The sequence below is a fragment of the Anser cygnoides genome, chromosome 5 (genome assembly GCF_040182565.1).
Source record: "Anser cygnoides isolate HZ-2024a breed goose chromosome 5, Taihu_goose_T2T_genome, whole genome shotgun sequence".
NCBI classification, from domain to species: domain Eukaryota; kingdom Metazoa; phylum Chordata; class Aves; order Anseriformes; family Anatidae; genus Anser; species Anser cygnoides.
Genome location: NC_089877.1, coordinates 41,938,477 through 41,963,802, shown reverse-complemented (window position 1 = coordinate 41,963,802; position 25,326 = coordinate 41,938,477). Strand labels below are relative to the sequence as shown.

At 36.9% G+C, this 25,326-nt stretch overlaps 1 protein-coding gene across 4 annotated transcripts in view; it reads left to right on the top strand.

The window, feature by feature from the left end:
• SEC23A (SEC23 homolog A, COPII coat complex component) overlaps positions 1-18,148 on the top strand; it is a 28,626-nt gene extending 10,478 nt beyond the window's left edge. For all 4 annotated transcript variants that reach the window (XM_013185620.3, XM_048059676.2, XM_048059677.2 and 1 more), the window contains 11 exons: positions 957-1,080; positions 2,211-2,291; positions 4,385-4,474; positions 5,684-5,790; positions 6,822-6,975; positions 7,692-7,769; positions 8,972-9,133; positions 10,596-10,682; positions 12,185-12,340; positions 12,934-12,999; positions 16,781-18,148. In XM_013185620.3, coding sequence (XP_013041074.1) covers positions 957-1,080; positions 2,211-2,291; positions 4,385-4,474; positions 5,684-5,790; positions 6,822-6,975; positions 7,692-7,769; positions 8,972-9,133; positions 10,596-10,682; positions 12,185-12,340; positions 12,934-12,999; positions 16,781-16,870 — 1,195 coding nt within the window. In that variant the 3' untranslated portion in view covers positions 16,871-18,148. The remainder of the gene's footprint in view (positions 1-956; positions 1,081-2,210; positions 2,292-4,384; positions 4,475-5,683; positions 5,791-6,821; positions 6,976-7,691; positions 7,770-8,971; positions 9,134-10,595; positions 10,683-12,184; positions 12,341-12,933; positions 13,000-16,780) is intronic.
• Positions 18,149-25,326: the final 7,178 nt, after the last annotated feature.

The following is a 25,326-nucleotide window of genomic DNA, read 5'->3' as shown; positions in this document are numbered from 1 at the left end:
GTTGTATGTATAGCCTTCACGTAGGAGTTTCCACTGTTCAGGAGCTGTATGTTGACTTTACCTGCACATTTGACTTATTTTTTGCATTAACTTTTTTGCATTAAATTCAGGCTATATTTTTCTGTATATTACAGTGTAATTCTGCTCTTACGTTCTGCTCTTGTGACTCACCATACCCTGTTTCTGCTCTTACAGCAAAACTAGGCTTTGTGTGTAGTTTGCCTATTTCTCCTACAGCTTTTCCTGTTTTCTATTTGGTTAAATTCTGCCTACAGGGAAGGATTTCTGATTCTGCCCATGTCTGTCTTCCATCTTTGAGTAAGATGAAGAAGAACTCATGAAAACTTCTATAACTTCTTTCAGATGTAATGTTTGACCTATTAACAGATTTTAAGAATGTTATTCATTAATATTTTTGAATAATAGTAGTATCTCCCATTATTATTTCCTAAATGCAGTATATGATATTTCAGGATGAGTGGCAATCACTGCAATATCCACAGAAGACTGCTAAACATAAAAACAAATCACGCTTTTTAAGCATAGATTTAAACCTGAATGAATGCATATACAAAAGAAAATGGTGTGGAAATATGTTTGGAATATTGAATGTTAGAATTAGGTAGCTGACTTTGCATGAGAAGGTTATGAGACATTTGTCGTGCTCAAGTCCAATGTAGTATTTTCCCAGTGAAAGATTTTGTTATATATTATAATCACAATGACCTTAACTTGCTGATTGGATGAGAAGCTCACTTAAATTCATCGCTAACATTTAGCAGAGTGTTACCTTCATGATAGTCAAGAAGACAAAAACATACCTAGTTTTAGGCTTTATTTAGCCTAGGCTTTTTTTACTTCTATTAAGCTATATAAATCCCATGTGCAAAATAATTGCATGATAAATCATCTCTTTTAACTTGAGTTCTTGTTTTTTGTTTTATGTTTTTGTCTAGAGGCTACATGGTAATGGGAGACTCTTTCAACACATCTTTATTCAAACAGACCTTTCAGAGAGTATTCACAAAAGATATGCAAGGACAATTTAAAATGGGATTTGGTGGCACATTAGAAATAAAGGTAAGAATAAAAAATGCAGTGTGTTAGTGAAACACTGGCATAGAATGGCTGTGAACTTCAGAATCTGTCCTTTAAGGAATTTTTAGGAACACAATTAAGAGATGCCTCAGGGTTAGCTTGGACACAGCTGTTACTACCTTGTTACCTCTTTGCAGTTCCATGATTCTGTAAATGTGAATTAGATAAAACGTTAATTCCTTTTTACCCTGCATTCGGTGACAGCTGAAAGGGAGACTGAACTAAAATTAGTCTTAAAATTAGAAACTCACAATGCTGTGTGCTTAGATTTTGCTATCAATAGTGAGCGTTTCTTGGATTAGGTCCAGGTTCTCTGTATAGTGCAGGAAAACTTTCTTTTAATTTTCCATCCTTATCAGAATCCATTCAGGCACTTCAACAGTGTTCATTTTTATCTTCTCTCTTGTGAGAAGCTTAGAGCTGAGTGTGCTCTAGGCTCAGATGTAGGCTTCCATGATCTTTCCTGTATTGCAACAGTGCCTGGTAGAAGAATTTGGGGCTATCTTCTTTTTTAACAAAAGTCTGTTTAATTTTTAACTACCTGGACAAATAATCAAACCCTCTTTTTCATACAAGTGTTATTGTGAAATTTGTTGAAAGATCCTGGAAAATGCGGTAACAGAGCCTCAGTTATAGAGGAATGTTCAAACAGGAAAATTACATTGGAAGAATGTAAATAAAAGGATTTTGTTTTAAGAAACATATGTTTAGAAGATCTGCATCTTCTGTGTATGAATTCACCGTGGGATATGTACAGACTTATCCTATAAGTCTTAAGTTTTAATCTGTTTTGAATACTGTAATGACTTTGCTAGAAAATGAACATTATGCATTTTAGGTTCTCAGGTTTATAAATAACAGAAGTTCTTCGCTATGTTTTAACATACATTCATGCTGTTATTTCAGATATACTAATTGTTAAAGCTAACATACATAATTCAGTGTTCAGTGTGAGCACGTGAAAAATTTCTCTAAATGTGTCAAGCATTACATGTATAATCTTTTCTAAGGGTATAATAAGTCTGATATGCAATGAGTTTTTTATTAATTAATGGTAAAGTCCGAGTTCTTGGTGTGGTGTATTAATGTATGTTTTTCTTTTAAATACGAAGACTTCAAGAGAAGTAAAGATTTCTGGAGCTATTGGACCCTGTGTCTCTCTCAATTCTAAAGGACCTTGTGTCTCAGAAAATGTGAGTAAATCTTGCTGAAATTGAAGGTAATGTTCCATTATGGAAAAGTAGGATTTAGGATTTTTAGAGATGAAGAGAGAGAGGCTAAACCTCTTCCATAAATGGAATAAATTGTGTTCGTTTTTTACAATTTCAAATTAAATACACTCGGGCTGCTCTTTGGGTAAGCTCATGTTCACGCTAGATTAGATATGAGTTGTATTAGACCTTGCAGGTCCCTTGTTACATGGTTATGTTTGTCAGTTGAGTGGTAGCTTATCCATACCAATTTTAAAGCAATATGCTGTTGTAGCAGAAACCAAGCTAAAAGTGAGTGAGTGTGATTTATTGTTTAAATGAAAGCTTATCCTTTTATCCAAACAGAGAATCATAAAATATTTTCTTTAGAAAGACTGAGAGAACAGGAGAAGATAAGTGTGGGAACATCCCGTTTATCTTACTCCCCACCCGTATTATTTGGTAGCTATTTCACCATATACTCATTTAATTAATTGCTTGGAGTATCCAGCTATTACAGGCTCCTGAAGGAGCTCCCTTAAATTTACAACAGACTTTAATCACTTATTTTCTTATCAAATAATATTATTGCAGTTTAGTTTTATTTTTGATTACCAATCAAAAACAATTCCTACAAGTAAACAGATGTCGTAAATTTCAGAAGTCTCATTTTTTGTTCCTAATAATCTCTGCATAATAGAGCACTTGATAGTGTGCAAGTGCTTACAAGTGGCCTCCTCTCAAGCATTTTTCGTAGCTAATTTTTTCTTATACTTACTGAGATTTTTAAATTCAAAAAGATGTAACCATATAATTAACTTTTTTCTCTCAGTGGTCTGGCACAGATTTTCTTACATCATCATCTGAGTGATTGTGTGTATTGCAACAAAAGTTATAATGCCTCCCCAAAGCAATTAAATGTACATCTCATTATTTAAACTACATACTTAAATCATAGGGGGTAATAGAAAATTTAATTGTGAATTCGTATGTGTTGCTTTGCAATTACATCATAATTAATTTCTATCTCAAAAGCCTTTTGTTGAAATTATCTGAATTAATTTTTGAGGTAAAATGTGCAAATAAAATGTAGGTATATGCAGCTTGTTTAAGATGGTAACTGGACAACTAATTTAGCCCTAATACTTAGAGTACAAGCACAGTGTTAACTGTTGTCAGTATAATTCTCCTTGAATGTATATTTTGTTTATTTTTGCTTGTTTAGATATGAATGACTGACTTGGCTTTTTAAAATTAGTATCTCTGGATATTTGTATTGTTTTGATGACAAAAAGGAATTGTCATTTCAAATAGGTCACTATCTGTATACAGATCCCTTGTTAGTTACTAGAGACTATGTAACTATGTACTTACATACCATGTAAACTACCTACTAGAAGTTCATTATGGTGTGCGTTGGAAGTGGTGTTTCACTTGAGCACATTTTTTGTTAATGTTGTAATTTAAAGTGATTCACTAAACTGAAAACTGCCAATTTCTCTAAAAATATTATAAAATAAAAATTCTGTCTCAGGCAAGTACTAAGAAAAAAAAATGTGAACGAGACATTCAGTCTCTTATCTCTTCAGTAACAGAAATTGAAGCAGGGATGTAAGAATTTCTGAAATACATACTGCTTTCAGAAAAACACATTAACCTTCTTTCTTCTCAAATCTTTGTATGATTGTATGATGATACGTATCACTCTTTTTAATTCTTTCAAAAAATATAAAATATTTAAGGGTTGTTGACTTTACTGGGGGTTGTCACATACTTTCAGGAGAGAACTGATGTATTTCTCCTTGTTTTAGGATTTTTATCAGATACACTCTTAAAGTTTCTTTCAGCACAGATATCTGTGCCTTGCTTAATCCTGAATTCCCAGCACGAGCGCTCCATGATTTTCTTGTTTCTGGCAATTCTCTTTCTCTCTCTCCACTGTTGCGAGAGTGTTACCTTTGAGAAGATGGCAGAGTGAGCAGGGAGAAAACCTGTGACAGCACAGTTGTAAAACATCACCTGTAGTAGCCAGATGCTGTGTTGCAAACACAACAATAATTCTGTTTTATGAAGTATTATATGAAATCTATTTACAGGAGATTGGAACAGGAGGTACTTGTCAGTGGAAGATTTGTGGACTTAATCCTACTACAACACTTGCACTTTACTTTGAGGTGGTCAACCAGGTATTACATATTTGTCTACTTCTCTAGTAAGCACAATAATTTGATTTTTATGTGACTTCAGAAGCCTGTGTGTAGGGTTTTTTTTGTCATTCCATCAACCACAGCAGCAGGGATACGAATGATGTTGCTATTTTGTGTTGCTGATAATCCAAGTCCAAATCTTTCTTTTCAGAGTATTACTTAACAAAATGTAAGTCAGTTGGAATATATGAAAATACTGTAATCCATTTATTTTAAAGTCCTTTGCAATATTTCTCTAATGTTTCAGTTACAAGGTAATTATTCCATAATGTTACATTTTAATTAAGCTTTTATTGCTCAGTTTGTAAGTAAAGCAAGTAAAGATTGGCTTCACTGAAACACATCACAGACGTACAGTCTGGCTTCCTCTCTCCCACAGGGGTTACTGGGAAACAGGATAAAAAACAGGACAAGGAAATGTACTGTTCCCTTCTAGTATTCTCCCTTCTTCCAAATGTTTGCAGCTAGGGAAGTAGTGTGTTGGTTGTGATTTCTATATATTTAGTATACCATATTGTATACTTTACTGGAAGATTGTAGGTTTTAAAATTTCAACTTACCTTAGCCTGTTCTTACTTTGCTTTTTGTATATTTATTTTAGTCTTATTTATTACTAACTCTCAAACTGGTCTGGTCGTGGTATGTCATATTTGATTTCAATTGTCCTCATTTGAAATTACTTATCTTGTTGACAGTATATAGACCTGCATTTCTACTGATAGAGTTTTGAAGTTTCAGAGTACACCTGGGTCCCAATGTACAAGTTTTGATGTTGCTTTACGGAAATCATTTATCAACATTTTAGAATAGTATCAGTTTAATTGAACACCAAGTGATTCACTAGAATCACAGGACAAACAGAATCTAATGAAATGAGCAATTGTAACACAGCCCCTTTGAAAGTATTGTCTGGGGTTAGGTGGAAGGAGAGAGCATCCATTCCTTTAAGGGTATCTGGTGGAGGCAGCAACTGCTCCTGATATGCCTTGACAGTCTCCACGTTTATTAGCCATGTTTGGTAGAGATAGTTGGTATGATAAAAGCATCAGTCAATGGATTTACAGAATTTCAGCTGCCTTTTGTTAAGAATTTTATAATTTTCTAATAATTTGTTTATCCATTTTCAAATTACGCTGCAAGATCTTTACAGTCTCCTCCATGTACTTTTTTTTTTCCTCCCACGCTTAGCACAATGCTCCAATTCCTCAAGGAGGACGAGGTGCAATCCAGTTTGTGACTCAGTACCAGCATTCCAGTGGACAGAGACGTATCAGAGTGACCACAGTTGCCAGAAAGTATGTGTGTTTTTTTTCCTGTGATGAATCATATCTGAAAAAGAGGATACGTGTTTGCCTTTTAATCTTTAAATTTTATAACCAGTCCACTGTTTTGGGTTATGTAGTGCCACAGGTGGTGAAGGCACGATCATACCTTTGGGACAATTGCCTATGCTGTTCTGTGGGCTGTTTCTTTTCCACGAGCTTGCAATGGCTGCGTAATCATGCTATGGGAGAGCTCTGAAGTAACCCAAGTGATTTTGGGTAACACAAAGAGGAAACATTGGGTGAAATTCTGTGGCCTAAATTGAGGAAATGGTTAGACTTAAGGAACGATAAATGTCACCTCCTACCTTAGCTTCTGAGTGCTAGTTGCAGTTCAGGGGCTTTGAATATACCTGTTCTTCCATGTATAATCTTCACCTGTAGCTTCCTTGAGTCAATTTACTTAATTTTGGAAAATGCTCTTTAATATTATAGAGGTATTTTTCAGTGTCAAATGATGTTCCCTTTAAGATAAAGGAGATTATTAATTGGTAATGTGATGGAAAACTCAATTTATTAAAAATCAATACCCTTGATGTTAATAGGAGTATCACGTGAATGTTTATGGTATTAGTAAAATCATCTTGGTGAATGGTAAAAGAACAGAGTAATAGTACACCTTGTAAACTGAGAAGGACAAAAAATTATATTCCAGAACAGGTATACAAGAAAGCTGTTGATGTGGAAATGTGTCATTAGCTTTGCGGACGGTATTTTCTGTAACTTTTTATAATTTGTCAATTTTTCAATACAATAACTTTTTATAATAGGCATTGCTTTCTCTTCTATGGCATTTCTGCAGATAAGGGACATTTCTAATTAAAGAAAAAAGAATGGTTAACTGAGAGACTACTCATTTATACTTGGTAGATTTTTGAAGGTACAGCATCATTTTGCCTGTTGAACTGCTAACACTGTTTTCTTTGCCTTAATTTTGAAGGGATATTTTGAAGTTGGACACCTTTCCTTTCATGGTGATGCAAATATGTATTTTAATTTTGCAGCTGGGCAGATGCACAGACACAGATTCAAAACATTGCCGCATCTTTTGACCAGGAGGCTGCTGCAATTCTCATGGCTAGATTGGCAGTGTATAGAGCAGAGACAGAGGAGGGACCTGATGTGCTTAGATGGCTGGACAGACAACTTATACGACTGGTAAAAAGGACTCAAAATAATTAAATTGGTTTCTCATCTCTAGGCAATATCTTTATTAAATGACTAGTGTTCAGTGGTTGTTTCTTAAAAGTGGGACTGGGGGCTGGGAGGGGAAGTGGGACTGAATGCTACATTTCCATAAGAATTAACTGAGAGTTTCTATTTTAAATGATGCAAGAACATCTCTGTTTTTAGTACATTTATTAATATCTCCTCAGTCTTCAGCAGCTGGTCACTGCCAGCAACTGAGGGAAAATCTAGCATGATGCTAGCAGCAATTAAAGTTTTATGTACTTTCTGGTGCCTCTAGTGATATTGTAGATTAAGTATTTTAAGCAAAAAACAAAAAAACAAACAAAACCCTAGAAAACCATTTATTTATTTTCAAAAGTTCAATTTTTAAAAATATTATTTCTTAACTATAAATTATTAATAAGTAATTATTAATAATTTTATTTCAAACATGTTTTTCAGGGATGTTTAATTATCTAACTCTGCTTGATGATTTAAATAAAAAACAGAAAAAAAAGATTAAAGCCTCGTGTGCAAGGAAATCACTGCTTGTTAAGAACTGATGTCAGTTTTTTTTGCCAGGTTTCCTTACAAAGTGTAAGCACCTTAAATCATATGTCTATTAAAAACAAAAAAAACTTACAGTAATGGCATGATCAAGCTGCTGTGTTTCTTAGCTTAGATACATTTTTCTTTTACAACAGTGTCAGAAATTTGGAGAGTATCACAAAGATGATCCAAGCTCTTTCAGATTTTCAGAAACCTTTTCACTTTACCCACAGGTGAGTAGAAGGAAGGTTTATTTATCAGGGATAAAGAAAGAATGCTTAGGGAAGGAAGTGGCATTGTAGCACAGAGTAAAATAGACTTTAAAAGACTTTACTGTACTGGATATCAGAATGAAAAGGCCTTTGGTTTAACACTGGTAGACAGCGGGATGAGGGGAAGAGAAGTGGAAGGGCAGAAATTGGAAAACTCATAGGTTGGGATAAAGACAGTTTAATAAGAAAGGAAAAGGAAAAAAAAGAAACAACAACCAAAGAAAACCACCCCACAAAGAAAAACAAAAAACAAATTAAAGCAAATAATGTGAATGAATGACATTGCAGTTGCTCACCACCTGCTGACCAATGCCCAGCTGGTACCTGAGTGGCAGGGGCCCTTGGCCAACTCCCCACAGTACTCACCCGGGAAGAAGCATTTCACTGGTGAAGTGAACTTCAACTTCAGTATATTAAACTTTAAATAGGTTCTTTGCTAATACTCCATTTTAATAAATTTCTCCATTCTGTTAGCTCTCAAATCTGTGTTATTCTTGGACTGTCACAGATTTCTGTGATACTTCTGTTCAAGTTTTCTACCAATCTCTCTGTGAAGCGTTGTGGAGAGATGGATACAGCAATGAAAGGATTTGCTTATGAACTTTGTTAGTTGAAATAATTTTGCCATGTTAGTGTGCTTTTTCCTGTTAACTTGATGCAACTTAGTTTGTGATTAGTTAAGCTGATCTCTCTGACTCATTGTCATGTGAGTATATAAAAATGGTAAAGGTACAGATACAAATTAGAAAAGTTACAGGACTTGCTGTTTTCAGTGGTGCTCCGTACCAGGGTAAGAGGCAATGGACACAAACTGGAACAGAAGAGGTTCTGTCTAAACATCAGAAAGCACTTCTTTGCTGTGTGGGTGACACAACCCAGAGAGGCTGTGCAGTCTCCTTCCTTGGAGATCTTTAAAAAGCCACCTGGACGTGGTCATGGGCAGCCTGCTCTAGGTGCCCCTGCTTGAGCAGGCAGTTGGACCAGGGGATTTCCAGAGGTTCCTGCCAGCCTTACCCCATTCTGTGTTTCTGTGACTTGGAATTCAAATTTACTGTGGTACTTAGAATTCAAATGTACTTCATTTTGTGGGGGGAAAAAAAATAAATCTCTCCTTGTACAACTCTATTTTGTGAATGTTCAAATAAATTATTTTTGTTTTGCAGTTCATGTTTCACTTGAGAAGATCTCCTTTCTTACAAGTTTTTAACAACAGTCCAGATGAGAGCTCGTACTATCGTCACCATTTTATGCGTCAAGATCTAACCCAGTCACTTATCATGGTTCAGCCAATTCTCTATGCCTACTCCTTCAATGGACCTCCAGAGGTACCATTATATGTAACCTAATTGTAGATTAAAAGATCCTATTTTGAGAGAGACAGGGTGTCCTTATTGTTATACATGTTATAAAACGTATTGTTTCTCAATTTATTACTTGAGAAGCAATATTGATTTTATATAGAACAAACTATGAATGAGGTATATCTCAGAATTCTGATGTAGCAGTCCTGAGAGTAAAAGTCATTTTGTTAAGAGATCGTGTTTTAAACTAAGGAATAATTTTTTTGCTAGTTTTTGAGAGCAGTTTTTGTTTATGTGGTGCCAGAATGTAAATATTGACAAAAATGTTTTTATTTCAAAATGTAATTTTTCAGTGGATTTTGAAAGAAGAGTTGTTTATTTGAAACATATAAAACTCCCTCCACCTTTAATACTCTCATCCAAAGCTTCTAATTTTGATGTGGTTACCATATTTGGTACAGAACCTCCCAGTTGACCATATCATGGCATATCCTGTATAAACCTAAAATAAAAAGATGATCTTTAAAGAAGCTTGTTAAAGAAGGGTAAGATAGGAGACAACAAAAGTAGTCAGATAAGATAGAGTGAGGAAACTGTAAGACAGTGAGAATAAACATAGTAGGCAAGGATCTTGACAGGCTGGGACTCCAACTTTTTGTTAGGATTTTTTTTTTTGTTGGGTGGATGAAGACTTTTAATAGTGAAATTTAAATTAAAGTAGTGTGGCAGTTTATGAAGAAATACTCAGAAGTGTGAGATAATTCTCCCATATATAAATAAAAGTTATTCATGTGGGTGATGATCAAGCTCCCACTTGATTGAAATGGTAGCTGACACCTCAGCGTAGAATATGTAATAAATCTCCTTTCTCTTTGTTGGAATAACTAGTATTTTTTGTTGTCCCTAATATGATTGATACAATTGAATCATGGTATTGATTCAATAAAGTCATATAATGCCAACATAGTAACACGGCCCTTAAGGTAAATTAAAACCTTCAAATACTAAATCAGATCTCATAAACTGTCAGTATTTACAGTATACAGTATTGGAAGATATATATACACAGTAATAATAACTGCAAGGACAAGACTAAAAACAAAAAGCCAAAATCCACCCCCAAATTCCATACGTGAATAACCACTGAAAATTTACACACTGAAATATCATTAAAGTTAATGGCATTGCATGGGTAGATGTGGAGGTACTTAGGCTAGTAAAATGCATAATAATGAGAGAAGTCTCAGTTTATGAATTCTGTTTTTATTACTTTCATGAAGTTATATATTCAGAATCAAGGTGGATAACTTTACAATGAGATCGTGTGGGTTGCAGATGTGTAACATGAAAATGAGCAAATAGGGAGCTTTAGTAAGTGATGGAAAAGGTTCCTAAGATTCAGTGACTTACTCATAGAGCTTGTAATGCCATCTGATTGCTCAGTTTTGCATCAGTTGGTAATTTGTTATTTATTTTTAAATCTTAGCCTGTTCTTCTGGATAGCAGCAGCATTTTACCAGATCGCATTCTTCTTATGGACACCTTTTTCCAGATCCTTATTTATCATGGAGAGGTAAGATTAGTCTCTTTTACATAAATACTCCTTTTTCTGTAGGAGTGCTACATTGTGAAAGTCAAGTCCCAGTTCTAAAGCACTTCAGTGCTTGACTTCATCTGTGCAACCAGTACCAAAATCGTAATTATTGTTTGTAGTTTGGTGGTCTGCCAATGTGCCTGTACGTGGATACCTGGCATTACTTGCTGTTTTGGTCTAGTCCTGTTTCTTCTGACAGGTTTGAGGTGAATTGACTTTAGTATGCAGATTATTTGTTTTAGATGAATATTTTTCAAGTTTTTGAGAATATTATTTCTCCTTACCCCTGCTTTTTCACTTACTTTAGACCTCTGAATTATTCTGTGATAAGGAGACAGAACGCCATGTTTTAGGGACTCCCTTCATCTGTACTGTTCTAGAGAAATGAAATTGCTTCTGGCAGCTGAGTAGATACACATTCCCTAGTAGTATAAATACGTGCATTTGCACGTGACTTTCATGTCCTGCAGGATCTGAGCTGTTGATGTTTACAGCTTTGCAACTGTAAGTGGTTCCCAGCTGAGAGTTTGGGAAATTACGTTCTGGAACATGTCCTCATAGCTGCACTTTTTAAAACAGTAACTAAACTTCAATACTTTTTAGGTAGAAAAATATTCTTTGCATTTTTGTAAGATGCTGTCAGAAAGCAGCAAGGGTTTCTTCCCCTCAGGTGGGCTGCTCCTTGAGGGAAGGGGAGCTAGGAGCTGAGCATGATCACATGGCAGGCTGAGGTCTTACCAGCGAGGACCTGGCCCCACAGTACCTGAGCAAGGCAGCAGAGCAAATTGCAGACAATAGCCAGGTTCAGCCATCATGCCAGATCATCAGATGAGTTGATGGGCATGAGGCAGGTCAGAGTTCAGGCCAGGAAGTCAAGTCCCCAGGCAGAGGTCCAGATGAGTAGGGTACCTGGCAAGGTACAGTGACGGATGCAGTGTAGCTTAGTTAAGAGCCAGGAGTAAGAGCCTCAGCTTAAAACAGCTGCCAAGCAGAGAAGGGGGACCCCTACAGAGATTCCCTCCAAGTTTTCCTTAATAACAGCTCATATCACTGAGTTAATCTTGAGCAGCCAGTTTCACTACTAAAAGGTTGGGAGGCTGCACTACAGGCCATGAAAGATAAATATCAGTATAAATATTTATTTCTGATGTGTAATAGATATACATACTAGAGAACTATTAATAATACCACGTCCTCATGGAGTAAGTGCTTAGCATACAAAGAATAAAGAAAAAAAAAGGAACTATAGATAAACAACGTTTTTAGAGTTTTAAAAAATAAAACAACTAGTAGTATATTACTTGCACACCTTGTTAGAGCCAGTATTTATTGAGGCTTTTAAAAAAGACCTTATATAGTCTAAGGCAGAAAGCGATGAGCGATGGAATAGAGGCCAGCAATGGCAGACTCTCTGAAGTGCCCTGTTTATTCTCTAAGAAAGATTGGTGAATCAGTTCTAAACTTCTTCCTCCTATTCCTAGACCATAGCTCAGTGGCGGAAATCAGGTTACCAAGATATGCCGGAATATGAAAACTTTCATCATTTGCTTCAAGCTCCGATAGATGACGCCCAAGAAATTCTTCACTCTAGATTTCCAATGCCCAGATATATTGATACAGAGCATGGAGGAAGCCAGGTATAGTCAAGTGTATGTTATATAATCTAGAAAGTGATGTGTTAATAATGTTTTTAGATTTTTTTAGTAGGCATGCATTTCTCTGCTAAAATATATATACATTGCAAATGAACATCTGAAATTTTAAAACTAACGAAGCCAGATATTTGATATCTTTTCACCTAATTTGTGAATCCTGTTATTTTGTACTGTTTTTGTCATGCTGTCTTCGACTCTCATATTCCTTGTGTAAGATGTGTAGGAGTACTTGTACGTGTACAATAGTACTTGTGAGGGTCTTTGGATTAATAACAGAAGTATTCTTTGTGTTATTTTTGATACTTTTAATCAATATTTTACTGAAGTTCACATTTGTTTAGCTAGTGCTTAGGAAAAGAAAAATTACTTCCTGCTGCTTTGAGAAGCTGTTATATGCAGAATTCTGCATTATAACGGAATTGGAATCCGGAGAGTGGCTTTTATTGAAAGGCTACTTGCTCTTCTAACTAGGCATCTTGTGCTTGTTTTTATCCACAGATAAGAACTGGTACGTGTAAGAAATGTTTGTTTGAGAAGATTAATCTATTGCTTGTGCTTTTTTTTTTTTTTTAAAGGCTCGTTTCCTGCTCTCGAAAGTAAATCCCTCTCAGACTCATAACAATATGTATGCATGGGGACAGGTAAGTATGAATATGCTGATGAAGCTTGTAGATGTAATTTTATGTTCTTTTTCCATATTTCAGAAATCAAGTGAGACATTGTGTACATAAAAGTAATAATGTCAAGTTTTGAAACAATCAAACAAAAAAAAGCAGTTGTGGCCTAATGCCACCAGAATTCCGAAGAAGAAAGGATTTTATTTCTTCACACAAAAGTGATCTGTTTTTCTCTTTTAAGCTTCTGTTAGGCTACTTTCATGTCTAGCCATCTTTCTTAGGTATAGTCACATTCCTTAGAATGAGGACACTTATCACACATAAAGACTGAAGAACTTTTTTGCATTAGAAGAAATAAATTTTTAACTTATTTTAAAGAACTGAAAAATACACCAGTACCAATGTACTGACATTTCCTAGAATTTGTGTGGACTAGTTGACCACACTTTTCACATTCTTGTCTGTGGGGAAGGAAGTTATATATAAGCTCAAAAATTAAACTTTCTATAGCAGCTTGTGTTCTTGAATGTTGCATCCCGTTTCATGTACTCCTTCCAAATTTAGCTTTTATAGTGGGAAGAGAAACACTGCTGTGGGTGAATACTGGTGCAGTGTCAGTTTCTCATGAAAATATAATGGCATCAAACAGTTGGATCTACGTATTAACTGCACTTTTAAAGTATTTTTGTAAAGGGCATACAGTGTTCAAGTCACGAATAAAAGGGCTCTGCAGCAATTCTATGGCAGTGATTTTTGTCAGTTTAGTTTAGTTTTATCAGGGTACATTTTCATAGAGATGTATTGGTTCTAATGAAACTTCTGGTGCGATAGAGCACTGAGATCCAGAGTGAAGATGCTTGAAAACCTTCTACTGAGTCAGGGACAGCACCATTTAAAACTCTTTTACCTTCAAAGATGATAAAGTAGCCAGCAATCTGGTCTCTCTCTTCGTGTACCCGCCACAACATACACACAAACCGTGTAGTTTGAAAGGTTTTTGTCTGTTCCCTGGAAATTTCTGAAGTTTTGACATTTCTCATGGTATAGGACAAATGCTTTCTGCTCATTTAATTATTAAGCAAATGAAATGGTATTCCAAATGTAAATGCAAATCCAAAACAATTACTGAACCGATCTAAGAAAACTGTTTATGCTGGACAAGTCTCAGTGAGACCTTTTGAAGCATATTAGAAAAAGCAGCTTTCCCTTTAATGTTGGAAATAATGCAGTTCAGGCTAACATAAGAAATTGTGTGTTAATCTCCCCAGAGGCATTGTAATGTGTTTTCTACGTAATAACCTGCTGCTTTCATAGTTTTTTTTGTTATTGAAGAAAGACGAGCCAAGTAAAAATCATTGAGAAATGAAAAATGTAACTGCTGGGAGAGAATTTTAAACTGAGTTGGTTTTGCTCTTATTTTTGCCCTGAGCTTCCTGAATTATTTCATGTAGTTTTATGTGTTCCGCTCATAACTGAGTCTACAGAAAAAAATGTTAGTCCCCATTCACCTGAAGAGGGCACCCACACGCTACTGAAACCATGTTTCAGGAGGTGATGACTAGTTTGGTTTTTAACATTGTAAGTAAAGATTTTTTTTTTAAACTTTAGCAGATGGATGCCTTATATGATATTTAAACCATTTTCAGAAAATAATGGTAAACTAATTTCATACAGCTCTATTTTGTTTACTCTGAAAGTGTGTATTGATCAGTCTTTGAAGATGCAGTTGAAATTTTCAGATTATATTGGATATGGCATTTATTTGAGCATACCTTTATTTTCAGCTCTGTGTTTTTTTCCTTTAATCTTTGTGTTGGTAACTATTTGGAATTTTTAATTAGAAGTGAAAGAGGAGGTGAATGGCACAAATCTTACCAGATGCCCAGCTACCTGTTACTAAATCACTATTAATTAAATTTAAATTCTCACTATATGCCTTCGCTGAAATTTTTAAATGAACAGAAAACAAAATGGAAGGTGATCTGTGCAAAATCAAAGCTAATTTTTCTGCTTTTCAGACTTGTACATTGTTCAGTGAGCCCTTGCTGGTTTTCATTGTATTCCACATGAAATAAAATACTTTTTTTCCTTACCTACTAGAATGAAGGGTTCCTAGTCTTCAGAGCAAAGCTACTGCTGTTGGTGGTGGTGACAGCAGCAGCCTGCGTGCATGTATTGAATAAGGTGTTAAGCTTCAGGATCAGAGTTTGTGTGTTTTAAATATCTTGGATTACCACCAGCAGTCACTGTGGGAAAAACCTCTTAGATATGTAACAGCTCCATTGGCTGTTTTTTTTTTTTTCTGGAAGATGATGCTGTCTGCTTCCATGCATAAAACACAAGGTGGCAAATCGTATCCTGCCACAGAATTAAACTATTTGTAATTCCCTCGTGGCTTCTTAAACAAGGAGAGCTCAGGCTTAGCATGTGGCAGGATTGGGAGCATAACATCCTTTCTTCTTATCCTGCCTCTAGAAGTTGATAGACAATTTAGAGGGTCTTTCCTGAGAGTTGCTGTGTAGTGTATCAAGTGTAATGTAGTGAAGTAAAAACTTACTGCTCCTGGATTTGTCCCTTGGTCGTTAACTGAAAAGCAGCTTTAGCTAGTTCTCATTAAGAAGCTCAACCTCATTAAGAATTTCCTGTCTTTGTTTTGAAGCACTTAGTAATAAGTTCAGACAGTTGTGATTTCATTTGGAATTATGGGTGCCTATTACCTTTGAAAAGGTTGGTTTGTTGAGATTTATAGGAATTCTTCATACACCTGTAAATGGGAGTAATGACAATTTGTTTCAAAGGACTTAAGAGAGTTGCTGTGTAATAATTCTACTGTTTTATTTAGATTGGAAATTTGCTTAAAGATTATTAAAAAAAAAAAAAACATTTTGAACTTTTTGGAATTCTGGGGTCAAAAATTAAGTTACAAAAATACCTCCAAAATGGTTTTCATCTTCTGTGCTCAGATTTGCAGTGGCATGACCTTCAGATGTTTGTGTGACTCTTCAGATTGCACAGAGCTGTAGGAAAGGATTAACCCAGATTTCCTTGAAAAAAGCTAGTTGGCCCTCACTCAGATCAGATTCTCAGTGGACTTTTTTTTTTTTTCCTTTCCTCATTTTGATGTGTCTGAGTTTCAGTGGCAAATGCTGATTTACTAGTTGTGATGCTTGCACATTTCCGTTTGTCACCTTTGCTCCATTACGATAGGAATGATAGGGGAGTTGTGGTATAGAAGTTTTTATTTACTTTTACAAATTTGTAAGTTAGGATTTGGAGCTGTCAAAAACATTGAGTTTTGTACGATCGATGTAAATATTTTGCCTCACTGCATTAATATGGGAAGGGGTGTAGTCATAGAATCATAGAATAGAATCATAATATCATTTATATTGGAAAAAATCATCAAGTTTGACCATCAACTGTCACTACTAAGCCCACCACTAAACCATGTCCCTAAATACCTCGAGGGATGGCAACTCCACCACTTCCCTGGGCAGCCTGTTCCAAAGCCTGAACACCCTTTCTGTGAAGAAATTCTTCATGACATCTAATCCAAACCTCACCTGGCACAACTTGAGGCCATTTCCTCATGTCCTAGCTGTGGTTTATGCCTGAATTTAAGTAAACGTATGAAAATTTATTTAAATATGGACTTATTTTTGTCAGAGAACTTCAGCAATGATCTGCTTCAAAGGTCATCCTAAACTGCAGTTTAGAGAGGTGTTTATTTAACGGAACATATTGTGCCTTAAAATGCTTTTTCTTTACAATGTGTATAACCCATTCTCCGTGTTTTCTTTTACAGGAGTCTGGAGCACCCATTCTTACTGACGATGTCAGCTTGCAAGTGTTTATGGATCATCTGAAGAAACTTGCTGTCTCTAGTGCTGCCTGAGATTCTGTAGTGTGCTATAGGCACAGATAAGCTGTAGCCATATTTCAGCTTTTTCTCCTTTGCCCTTTTCCATGTCTCTCTTGACAGAATGCTCTGATATGCACAAGCTGCCTGACTAGATGTAAAAGTGTTGTTTTCAAAGAAAAGCTTTTGTTACCAGCAAATGTTTTAATGTGAACCGCAGTTTGTAAAAATGACAAGTAGTAGAATAAGTTATAGTTACAGGAAAAAAAAAAAGTCCTTTTGATTACCATGATATTATAATTACTTTGAGATCAATTATAACAACTTTGAAATGTTTTTTCTCTTTCCTTCTTAAATGGTTGAGGTTGATTCTGCTTTGCACTACAAAGGCGCATTGAACAATAAAGGAAATCTTTGGTGATGTCAGGCTTTCCAGACTGCCATATGATATTGTTTCTTACTCAATCTGAGCATGAAATGAACAAAGAAGCAACAAAAAGCTTATAAAAATAGTATTAACTCAGTCTTTTGACTTAGGCTGCTGAACTTTTCTGCAGTGATCTTATTGTTCACGTTAGTTATTTTAGGAGTATTTAACTTCAAATATTTCCTTTCCCCATTTTTTACTGTAGTTGATTCTTTGGGAACAGAGTTTTTCTTACTTTCCACATGAATAATTGCAACTGAAAAAGTAAAAAAAAATTAATAAAAAAAACTGTTATTGCACAGAATCTTAAGCTTGAGCTAAGAAGAAATCCTACACTACCAAAATAAACAGACTCAGCCTTGATTTTTGTCTTGGCGAGTATACTTTAAAAAAAAAAGTTACCTTTTTATTATTGCCTTATAATGTTATTACATTAATGCATGACACTGCACATCTGCTTTTTGTTTCTGCACCCTTTTTCTTATGAGTTCAACAGGCTGTAGTTCTTGTTGAAACAAAATTCTATAGAATATGCTGCAATTAATTCAGTATTTAGTTAATACTTTATTTTTGTGTGTGGGGAAATAAATTAGTAGGCTTTCCCATTTACTTTATGAAGTTTACACAAAACAGATGTTTACATAGGTAATATGATGTTTTGACAAGTGAAGACATGAAATATTGTACCGGGCAATAAAAATGGTGCCAAGTCTGAAGGAAGGGAGTTTTGACATAGGAAATTCAATCATATATTGGTGTGATAAGCATGATTTTTTTTCCGTTTGTCTGTAAATTCTCAAAAACTTGATTAAATCATTTGCTCTCTTTTACCTAAATGAGATGAGCTCTTTTTGCCTCAATGCAAATAAAATATGTTTTTCTCTCAATTTCTGTATTTATTGTGCTGGTTTTCTGTCAGTGCTTAAAATTAATTGTGGAAATAAACTTAGTAATGATAAAATTTAGAATAACTTCATAATTTATTTAAATAATAATTGGTATCAAACTTATTTAACTTCAAGTGATACTGAACTGCTTAGATTACACCAGGTTGAGATAAAGATTCAGAAGCCCTCTTGACTTTGCTTTGTTTTATCTAAGAAACAGCTTTTAAAGAAATTCTGTAACACTGGGTATGTCCACTTTATTTGGCAATTATATACCGTTTGACTAATGAATCTTTTCACCATCACGTCATGATAATGGATTTTTTTTTGAGTTTCTCATGCATCTGGTAAGTTCTATGCTTTCCTTCCTGTCCTCTAGCCAGCTTTCAGTCTATAGTAGGTTATTTTATCAGTTCCTTGGCAACTTTAGCTGTTTCTGTAACTTAGATATCTAACATCGTCAAAGACTTTTTGGAAATCCAAATGTCTGATGTATTACTCTCATCCTGCTGCTTATAGACCCCTTCCACAGACAATGTGGTTAGTGAGACAGGACTTCCCTGCGTAGCAAGCACACTGTCCCTTTCCCAAAAGCCCATGTCTATCCATAGGCTCATGAATCTTACTCTTTATTATAGCCTCTGCCATCTTACCGAGGATAGAGATCAGTCTAAGAGGCAGGATTTTCGGAACAACCCTTTTTGTGGATGTGATGTGGGCAACAGTCTGCCAGTCCTCTGGCACAGTGACAGTGTGTAATGACAGTTAGACATGTTTGCTGGCATTTTTGCCCTTCTGAGTTTGACTTCCTTCAAAACTCTTGTGTGAATGCTGTCCCTTCCTGGCAACTTACATCTTGTTTATCTACTTGGTCTAATACCTCTTGCACACTTATGCATAGGTCAGGTTAACTACATCAATTTTATCTCCTGCAAAGAACACGTTGGGAACAGTAACCCCCTCAATACATTCAACAGGGAAGATGACTTCACTGAGCTTCATGCCTCTACTGCTCATAGAATCACAGAATGGTTTGGGTTGCAAGGGACCTTAAAGATCATCTAGTTCAACCCCCCTGCCGTGGGCACAGACACCTTCTTCCGTGTTGCTCAAAATCCCATCCAACCTGGCCTTGAACACGTCCACAGCTCCTCTGGGCAGCCTGTTCCCGTGCCTCACCACCCTCATTGTAAAGAATATCCTCCTTTTATTGATGTAGTGGCCCTTTTATTACTCTACTAACAAGCAGTCTCACTGATTCCCCAGAAGCTGTGCTTCTTGTTGTATTTAAAGGACTTTTCATTATCAGGTTCAACATCTGTTGCAAGGTGTTTTTCAAGTTCAGGTTTAGCTCGATTAAGTTCCCTTGTGCATTTGACCAGAACGTATAGTGGATGCAGCTATTTCAGGGTTTGTACCTGCAGGACATGGCAGCAACCACCAGTTGTTTTCTGGATCTATTAGGATTCTATTTTGATTCCTGCAGTGAGGACCAATTCAATTTTGCTATAAAACGTGGGGAAAAGATGACATTTTTCAAATACAGTTTCTGCAACATTGATATGCCCCTGCAGAACAGTGTGATACTGTGAGTATCGTTAAATTCTTGTGCAGGGAATTTAAAAACCAAGAACGGTAAAATAACCGTAAGAATGTCTTGTTTACATACATCTTACGTATGATTGCTGAAATTTTGTGTTGGACATTTAGAACAGATATATTTTAAAATTGATGCTGTAACTGATGGGCAGAACCATAAATAACCTGGACAATTTTGTGTGTTTAAGTCCTCAGTCTCTTCAGAACACCTGTGTTGGAGTGCATGCTAAAAATTTCATGTTCTGAAGCTACCTGGGTTTAACACAGTTGATTGTATCATCTAAAGACATTTTAAATACATTTTCCAGCTGCTTGGGGAAGTAAGCTGTTTGTTATGGCTGAGAATTCATCAATATTTAAAATCAAAATAATATGTTTTATGGCTGTATTATAGGACAAAATGGTCTAGGAAGGTAAATTGCTGCTATTTACTGTTCTTGCTAGCATACATATTAGTAGATTTCTCGGTGAAGAGATGCTACTAAGATGCAATATCTATGACAGACCTTGCAATGATTTCTTTAAATACTTGGTTTTCGTTGGACACAGATTGGAAATCAGAGGAGGAGTCAGTCAAATCTCCTCGGGAAAAACACCTGGAGATTTTTAATCCTCAGCCTCAGACTTGAAGAATTGGCCTTCTGCAGGACAAGGGGTAAAACTAAGCTGCTGGCTGTTTTGTTAAGGTCTGGGAAGGTGAAGACTGAAAATTACCAGTGCGCAGTCAGGTAGGGGAGCAAGCAATCAGGTGCTGCTTTCCTTACTCTGTTAGGCGTGCTGTGCATTTTTGAACAGCGCAAAATCTGTTCTTGATATAAGCTTCACCACTGGATATGTATGTGCCCGAAGCTTTGCCATCTGGGAAGTGTATTTGTCTAAGAGGCAACATGGGTGAATCTGCAGTTAATGGGTTGCCAGGATCATGAAATCAGACGGAGGCTCATAACGATCTAACAGCTGTTCGTGTTCTTGCATATTCTTGTCACCAGTGTTTGAACATTGCATGGAAAAGCACGTTGTGACTGGCAGTCCTCGTGTAGTATCTGGCCTACCTGGCACATATTTCTAGCCTGCTGCCTTTTTCTCAGGACAACTTTTCACCCTGTATGTGCTACACAAGCATCTGATTTTTTCTTCTCTTTTCATCACCTTAATTCCCATACTTACAGTCCATTTACTGTGTCCACATGCCATCACTGAAATGAGGTGTGGGTTCATGTAGTTTGGACTATGCTGAGTTATAAAATTGTGCCGATGTTTGCCTAGATGTGCATTCTTGGTAAGGCCAGTTGTAATCCTCCAGTGATGGTACTCACATCTTCCCTCAGTTTGTAGCATGGGAAAATTAACAAGGTCTTACCTATGGTGTAAAAGCTTCTTGTAGTATCACTGTGGGAGCCACAACAAATGTTATTTAGGCAGTCAGCACTCATGCTACCCCCTAATGCTATAATCTCTGACCGGTTTCTCTTTGCTCCAGACATAGGGATCCATGGTTCTACCTTTGCATTGCTGCCTTTCTTGTAGCTGCTAACAGGGAATACATTTTTCTCACAGTACAGGATTTTAGCTTTTTTCGTTATTTTTAGCTACTCTGTGTTTATTTTTATTTATTTGTTTTATTTTTTTAATACCACCTGTCAACAATTTACTTTCACCTTCCTTGGGAAAAGGTAGTAAGGAGTGGATGTTATCTTTATGCTGTTGTCTCCTGTTTGGATGGGATAGCTCACAAGGTAACAAGCTCATCCCAAAAGTTGCTGTCAAACTGCTTAAAGTCAGGTGTACTTGACTAGAAACAGAAACACTGTCAGGTAGGTTCCAGGAGCCTCACAGCTTGGTCTGTGAAGCTGTGACAGAGATAAGTGGTCTCATGCCTGCCTCCAACACACAGCAGCGTGTTTGGAAAGTCAAATTTCCCAATATTCCCTCTTTTCCACAGTTAAAAACAATAGTTGATAAACAGTGACCGGGAGCCTATACCATTCTTCTGCGAAATCTGAGGCAAACAATTTCATTATCCCCCTGTCAGGTGGTAAAGCGCAGAAGAATTGAGCTCAGTTTAGCTTCTGGCATTTTGGGTTTGTACAAAAGTTAAATGTTACATGAAAGCCAATGAGCCTGAACAGAACAGATGGAAAAATTAATGAAGCTGTTGCTCTGCTCTGAATTTAATGTAAAATCTTGTTTAAAATAGCAGATTGTGCCTAATAGTGCAAGCTTTTATCCAAAGAAAGGACTGCAATGCTAAAAGATAAACAATGAAATCAATGCCCATATATTGATTTTGGCAAAAATTAAACAAAATAATCACTGCGTACTTAAATAGTGGAGGCTGTCACCAACACCTGCAGATTGTCCATCGCGTGTGCCTTCCCATCCTATTCCGTGACTGCCTGGAGGTATCCAGCTGTGTGGTATGCTTGCCTTGAAATGAGGTAAGAGTTTGCTTGGAAGCTAATGCATGTGGAATGAGCAATAGGCTGTCCTGTGCCCTTCTTGGAGAGAAATGTATGTGTGTGTTGTGTCCTTTGTCTACAGCCATGCACTGGGACTGTGCACATTCGGGGGTGTTTGACTCAAGAGTGGCCAAAGACCAATATACCATATTAGAGAAAGGGCACGTGTCTTGCAAAGCCCAGGCATGTCAGCTTTCTTCTTCTCTGCTGCAGATAACCACTTGGGATTAGGCACCTTCAAAGTGTGCATATGAAGGTGACTGGGAGCCACAATGACTGCTGAGGTGGTGCTGAAATAATGTGAGGGTAACCTCTGAGGTCCCTGAACAGGTACTTCCTTCTACGTTTGAACTTACTCACATCTACATGGTTGCTGGTTTTTCAGCTTTGGGACAGATGCCAGTGACTGACGGGCCAGAGTTCAGTCTGCAAACAGCACCTGCAGACAGAATGATTTTATATGGTTATTGATGAAAGTTTAGCAGGGAGCACAACCGTGTCTGAAAAACTGAAGGTAGGTGGAGACTCAGGAAGGTTTGGTGACACTAGCTGGTTATGAAGTAACCCATGAAATGAGCTCGGTCCCAAAGAAGAGGAGATTACATTCCTGGGATTCAGCTGTGAGCTCCCTTCTGGCTGCAGAGTGGGCCTGGCACGTTTCGCTGTTTTGTGTAGTGGCACGGACAAGTCTGAGCCTTGGCTCTGCATTGATACGAACCTTGGAAGACCCTTCCCATCCTGGATGACCTGAGAAAAGTGACAATTTTTCCTGCACAGAAGCCCAGCCGCTGAGCCCTCCTCCCGTGCGTCTGGGAGCAGATAGGAAGGAGAGGCCGTGAGGAGAAGCTCTGGCCGAGTCAGAGGGCCGAGTGGGACAATTGACTGCCGAGGAACTCGTGATTTCAAGCAGTGCTGCCAGCCTAGTTAAGACCAAAACGTCGCTCTCCCATAGCAGTTTCCATAACATGTCCTCCCACTCTAAATATTTGCACATTGTGCCAAGGGGAAGATAGCCCAGATGGGCCCAGCACCATGGCATGAGCAGTGCTGCACCACGAAAGGTCACAGATCCTCACTGCAGACTTGCTCCTGCTCCCCTGCAGGAGGAGGTACGTGAAGATGACACTTTTTAAATGCTGGCACCCAACAAACCAGTGGAAGTGTATTTCATTTTTGTACTTCATTTTTGTCCTTGATATAGCAGACGAGAGTTAACTTGTTACAGAGTTTAACAGAACATGTATTTTCTGCTTTAGAGACTGAGATTTTTATCACAGACTCATTTTGGCTAAAACTACTCCACCTGCAGAAGGTAGAGTATTTTTAAACTACAGTAAAAAGGCAGGTGTGGAAAGAGAGCTTGTCATCAGAGCCAATCCCCCCAGTGGTACTGGTGTAACAGGCACTTCACTCAGCTGGGTCTACTTTGTGCCATTCCCTCTGTGAATGAACTGTCAGTCACAAAAAATACTCAAATATTTAGGACAGAACCAATAGTTTTCTTACAAAAATGCAGGATACAACTTGCACTGTATCAGGAGAGAAAAAGCAGCAGAGATCAATAATATATGACAATGTCTGGGGTGCTCTGCAACAGCAAAGAACATTAAATAAAATGCCCAGGTGATGGGAGGAAGTCAGCCACATGAAATGTAGTACCTTGGTAGTCCCTGTCGATCTAACAGGGGCAGAAAAATCCTTGCCATCTTCCAAACAGGAACTTAATTTAATCCTAAATACCAACAAGACACTCTAGAGCTTTCATATGATTATGAGCACCAGTTTGGCATCCTAGAGCAAGCTGTGGTTAGCGGCTGTTTCCAAGGAAGGCAAGAAAGCCCCGTTAGCCAAGCTGTGCAATCCGTGGATGGAGGAGGAGATTTTGCAGGCTGTTATGCAGCACATGCATGGCAAACAGATCTTTACTTATTCTATTTTCTGATTTTTGGCCCATCAAAAGATAAATCAAGCCAAGTACACTGTGATTGCTATTTTTGTAATTTGGCTGACTAAAAGGAAAAAGATGGTTGTGCTGAAATTTTAGTGCATAACTGTTCTGCTCTTACTTCCTTTCCTTTGGGAATAACTGAAATTGCTTTTCTTTGTGCTTTTCAGATACGTTAGTCATACCTTGACAGGATGCTTTTGAACACAGGTGCACAAACTGTGATGGCTGTGCCATCCAGACAGAAGCGATAGCTTAAGTGACTTAATAACCTAGTAACATCTTCCAGGCTAAAGGATATGAATGGGCTTTCCCTGAGAAGGCACGAATACAACCCTAACAGGTAACTGTGGAAAATGAGATGGATTTGGCAATTGCATGACATCTACTAAGACAGCAGGATAAAGAGTCCCATTACTGTGTCAGTTACTTTTGACTTTAAAATGAGCTGAAAATTTACAAAATCAAAGACAGGTCCTTGCACAGGCTGCTTGTTATCCAGCATAATTGTAGCCCAAATTGCAACCGTCCCATAGACTGCAGGAGATGGACTGAGACCTCTGCTCCCTGTGCAAGTCCGAATCTTTGTGGTGCTGTGCAAAACTACATGTATAAATGCAGAATATTTTCTGAGAGCTGATTTTTGCTGAAAAAATAACACAAGGGTAGAACACTTTCAAAGGCTAAATCCATCTTAATCAGAGTGGAATGAATGCAGATTAATCAAAAAATGCAAAAAAGTATCTGAAATGCATTAAGTGACAGATCACATTAAGTAACATTAAGTCACTAGACCTCTTAGTGGTCTAGTTGCATCTGAATGAAAAATACCCTTTGTCCTGATTAAGTAATGTGTATAAATAAATCTGGATTTATTTTTGAGATGATATAATTGGTAATGTGTGATATAATGACACTCTAAGCAGAGCTTGAAATAACTTTGCGTTAAGCTGACCAGCATAAGTAGGACATCTGTTTTAGTCAGATTTCTGCAATGTGTTAATCTTGGACACAACTATCTTCTTTTTGCTAGTAGAAATATATGTTAAAAATATGTATTATTCAAAACACTGCTACACATTACAATTGTCCTCACAATAAGAAAAGGCTACTTTTAAAGATTCTGTCTGCAATTTCACAAAGAAATGGAGCAATTTACTTTTGCACAGTGATCC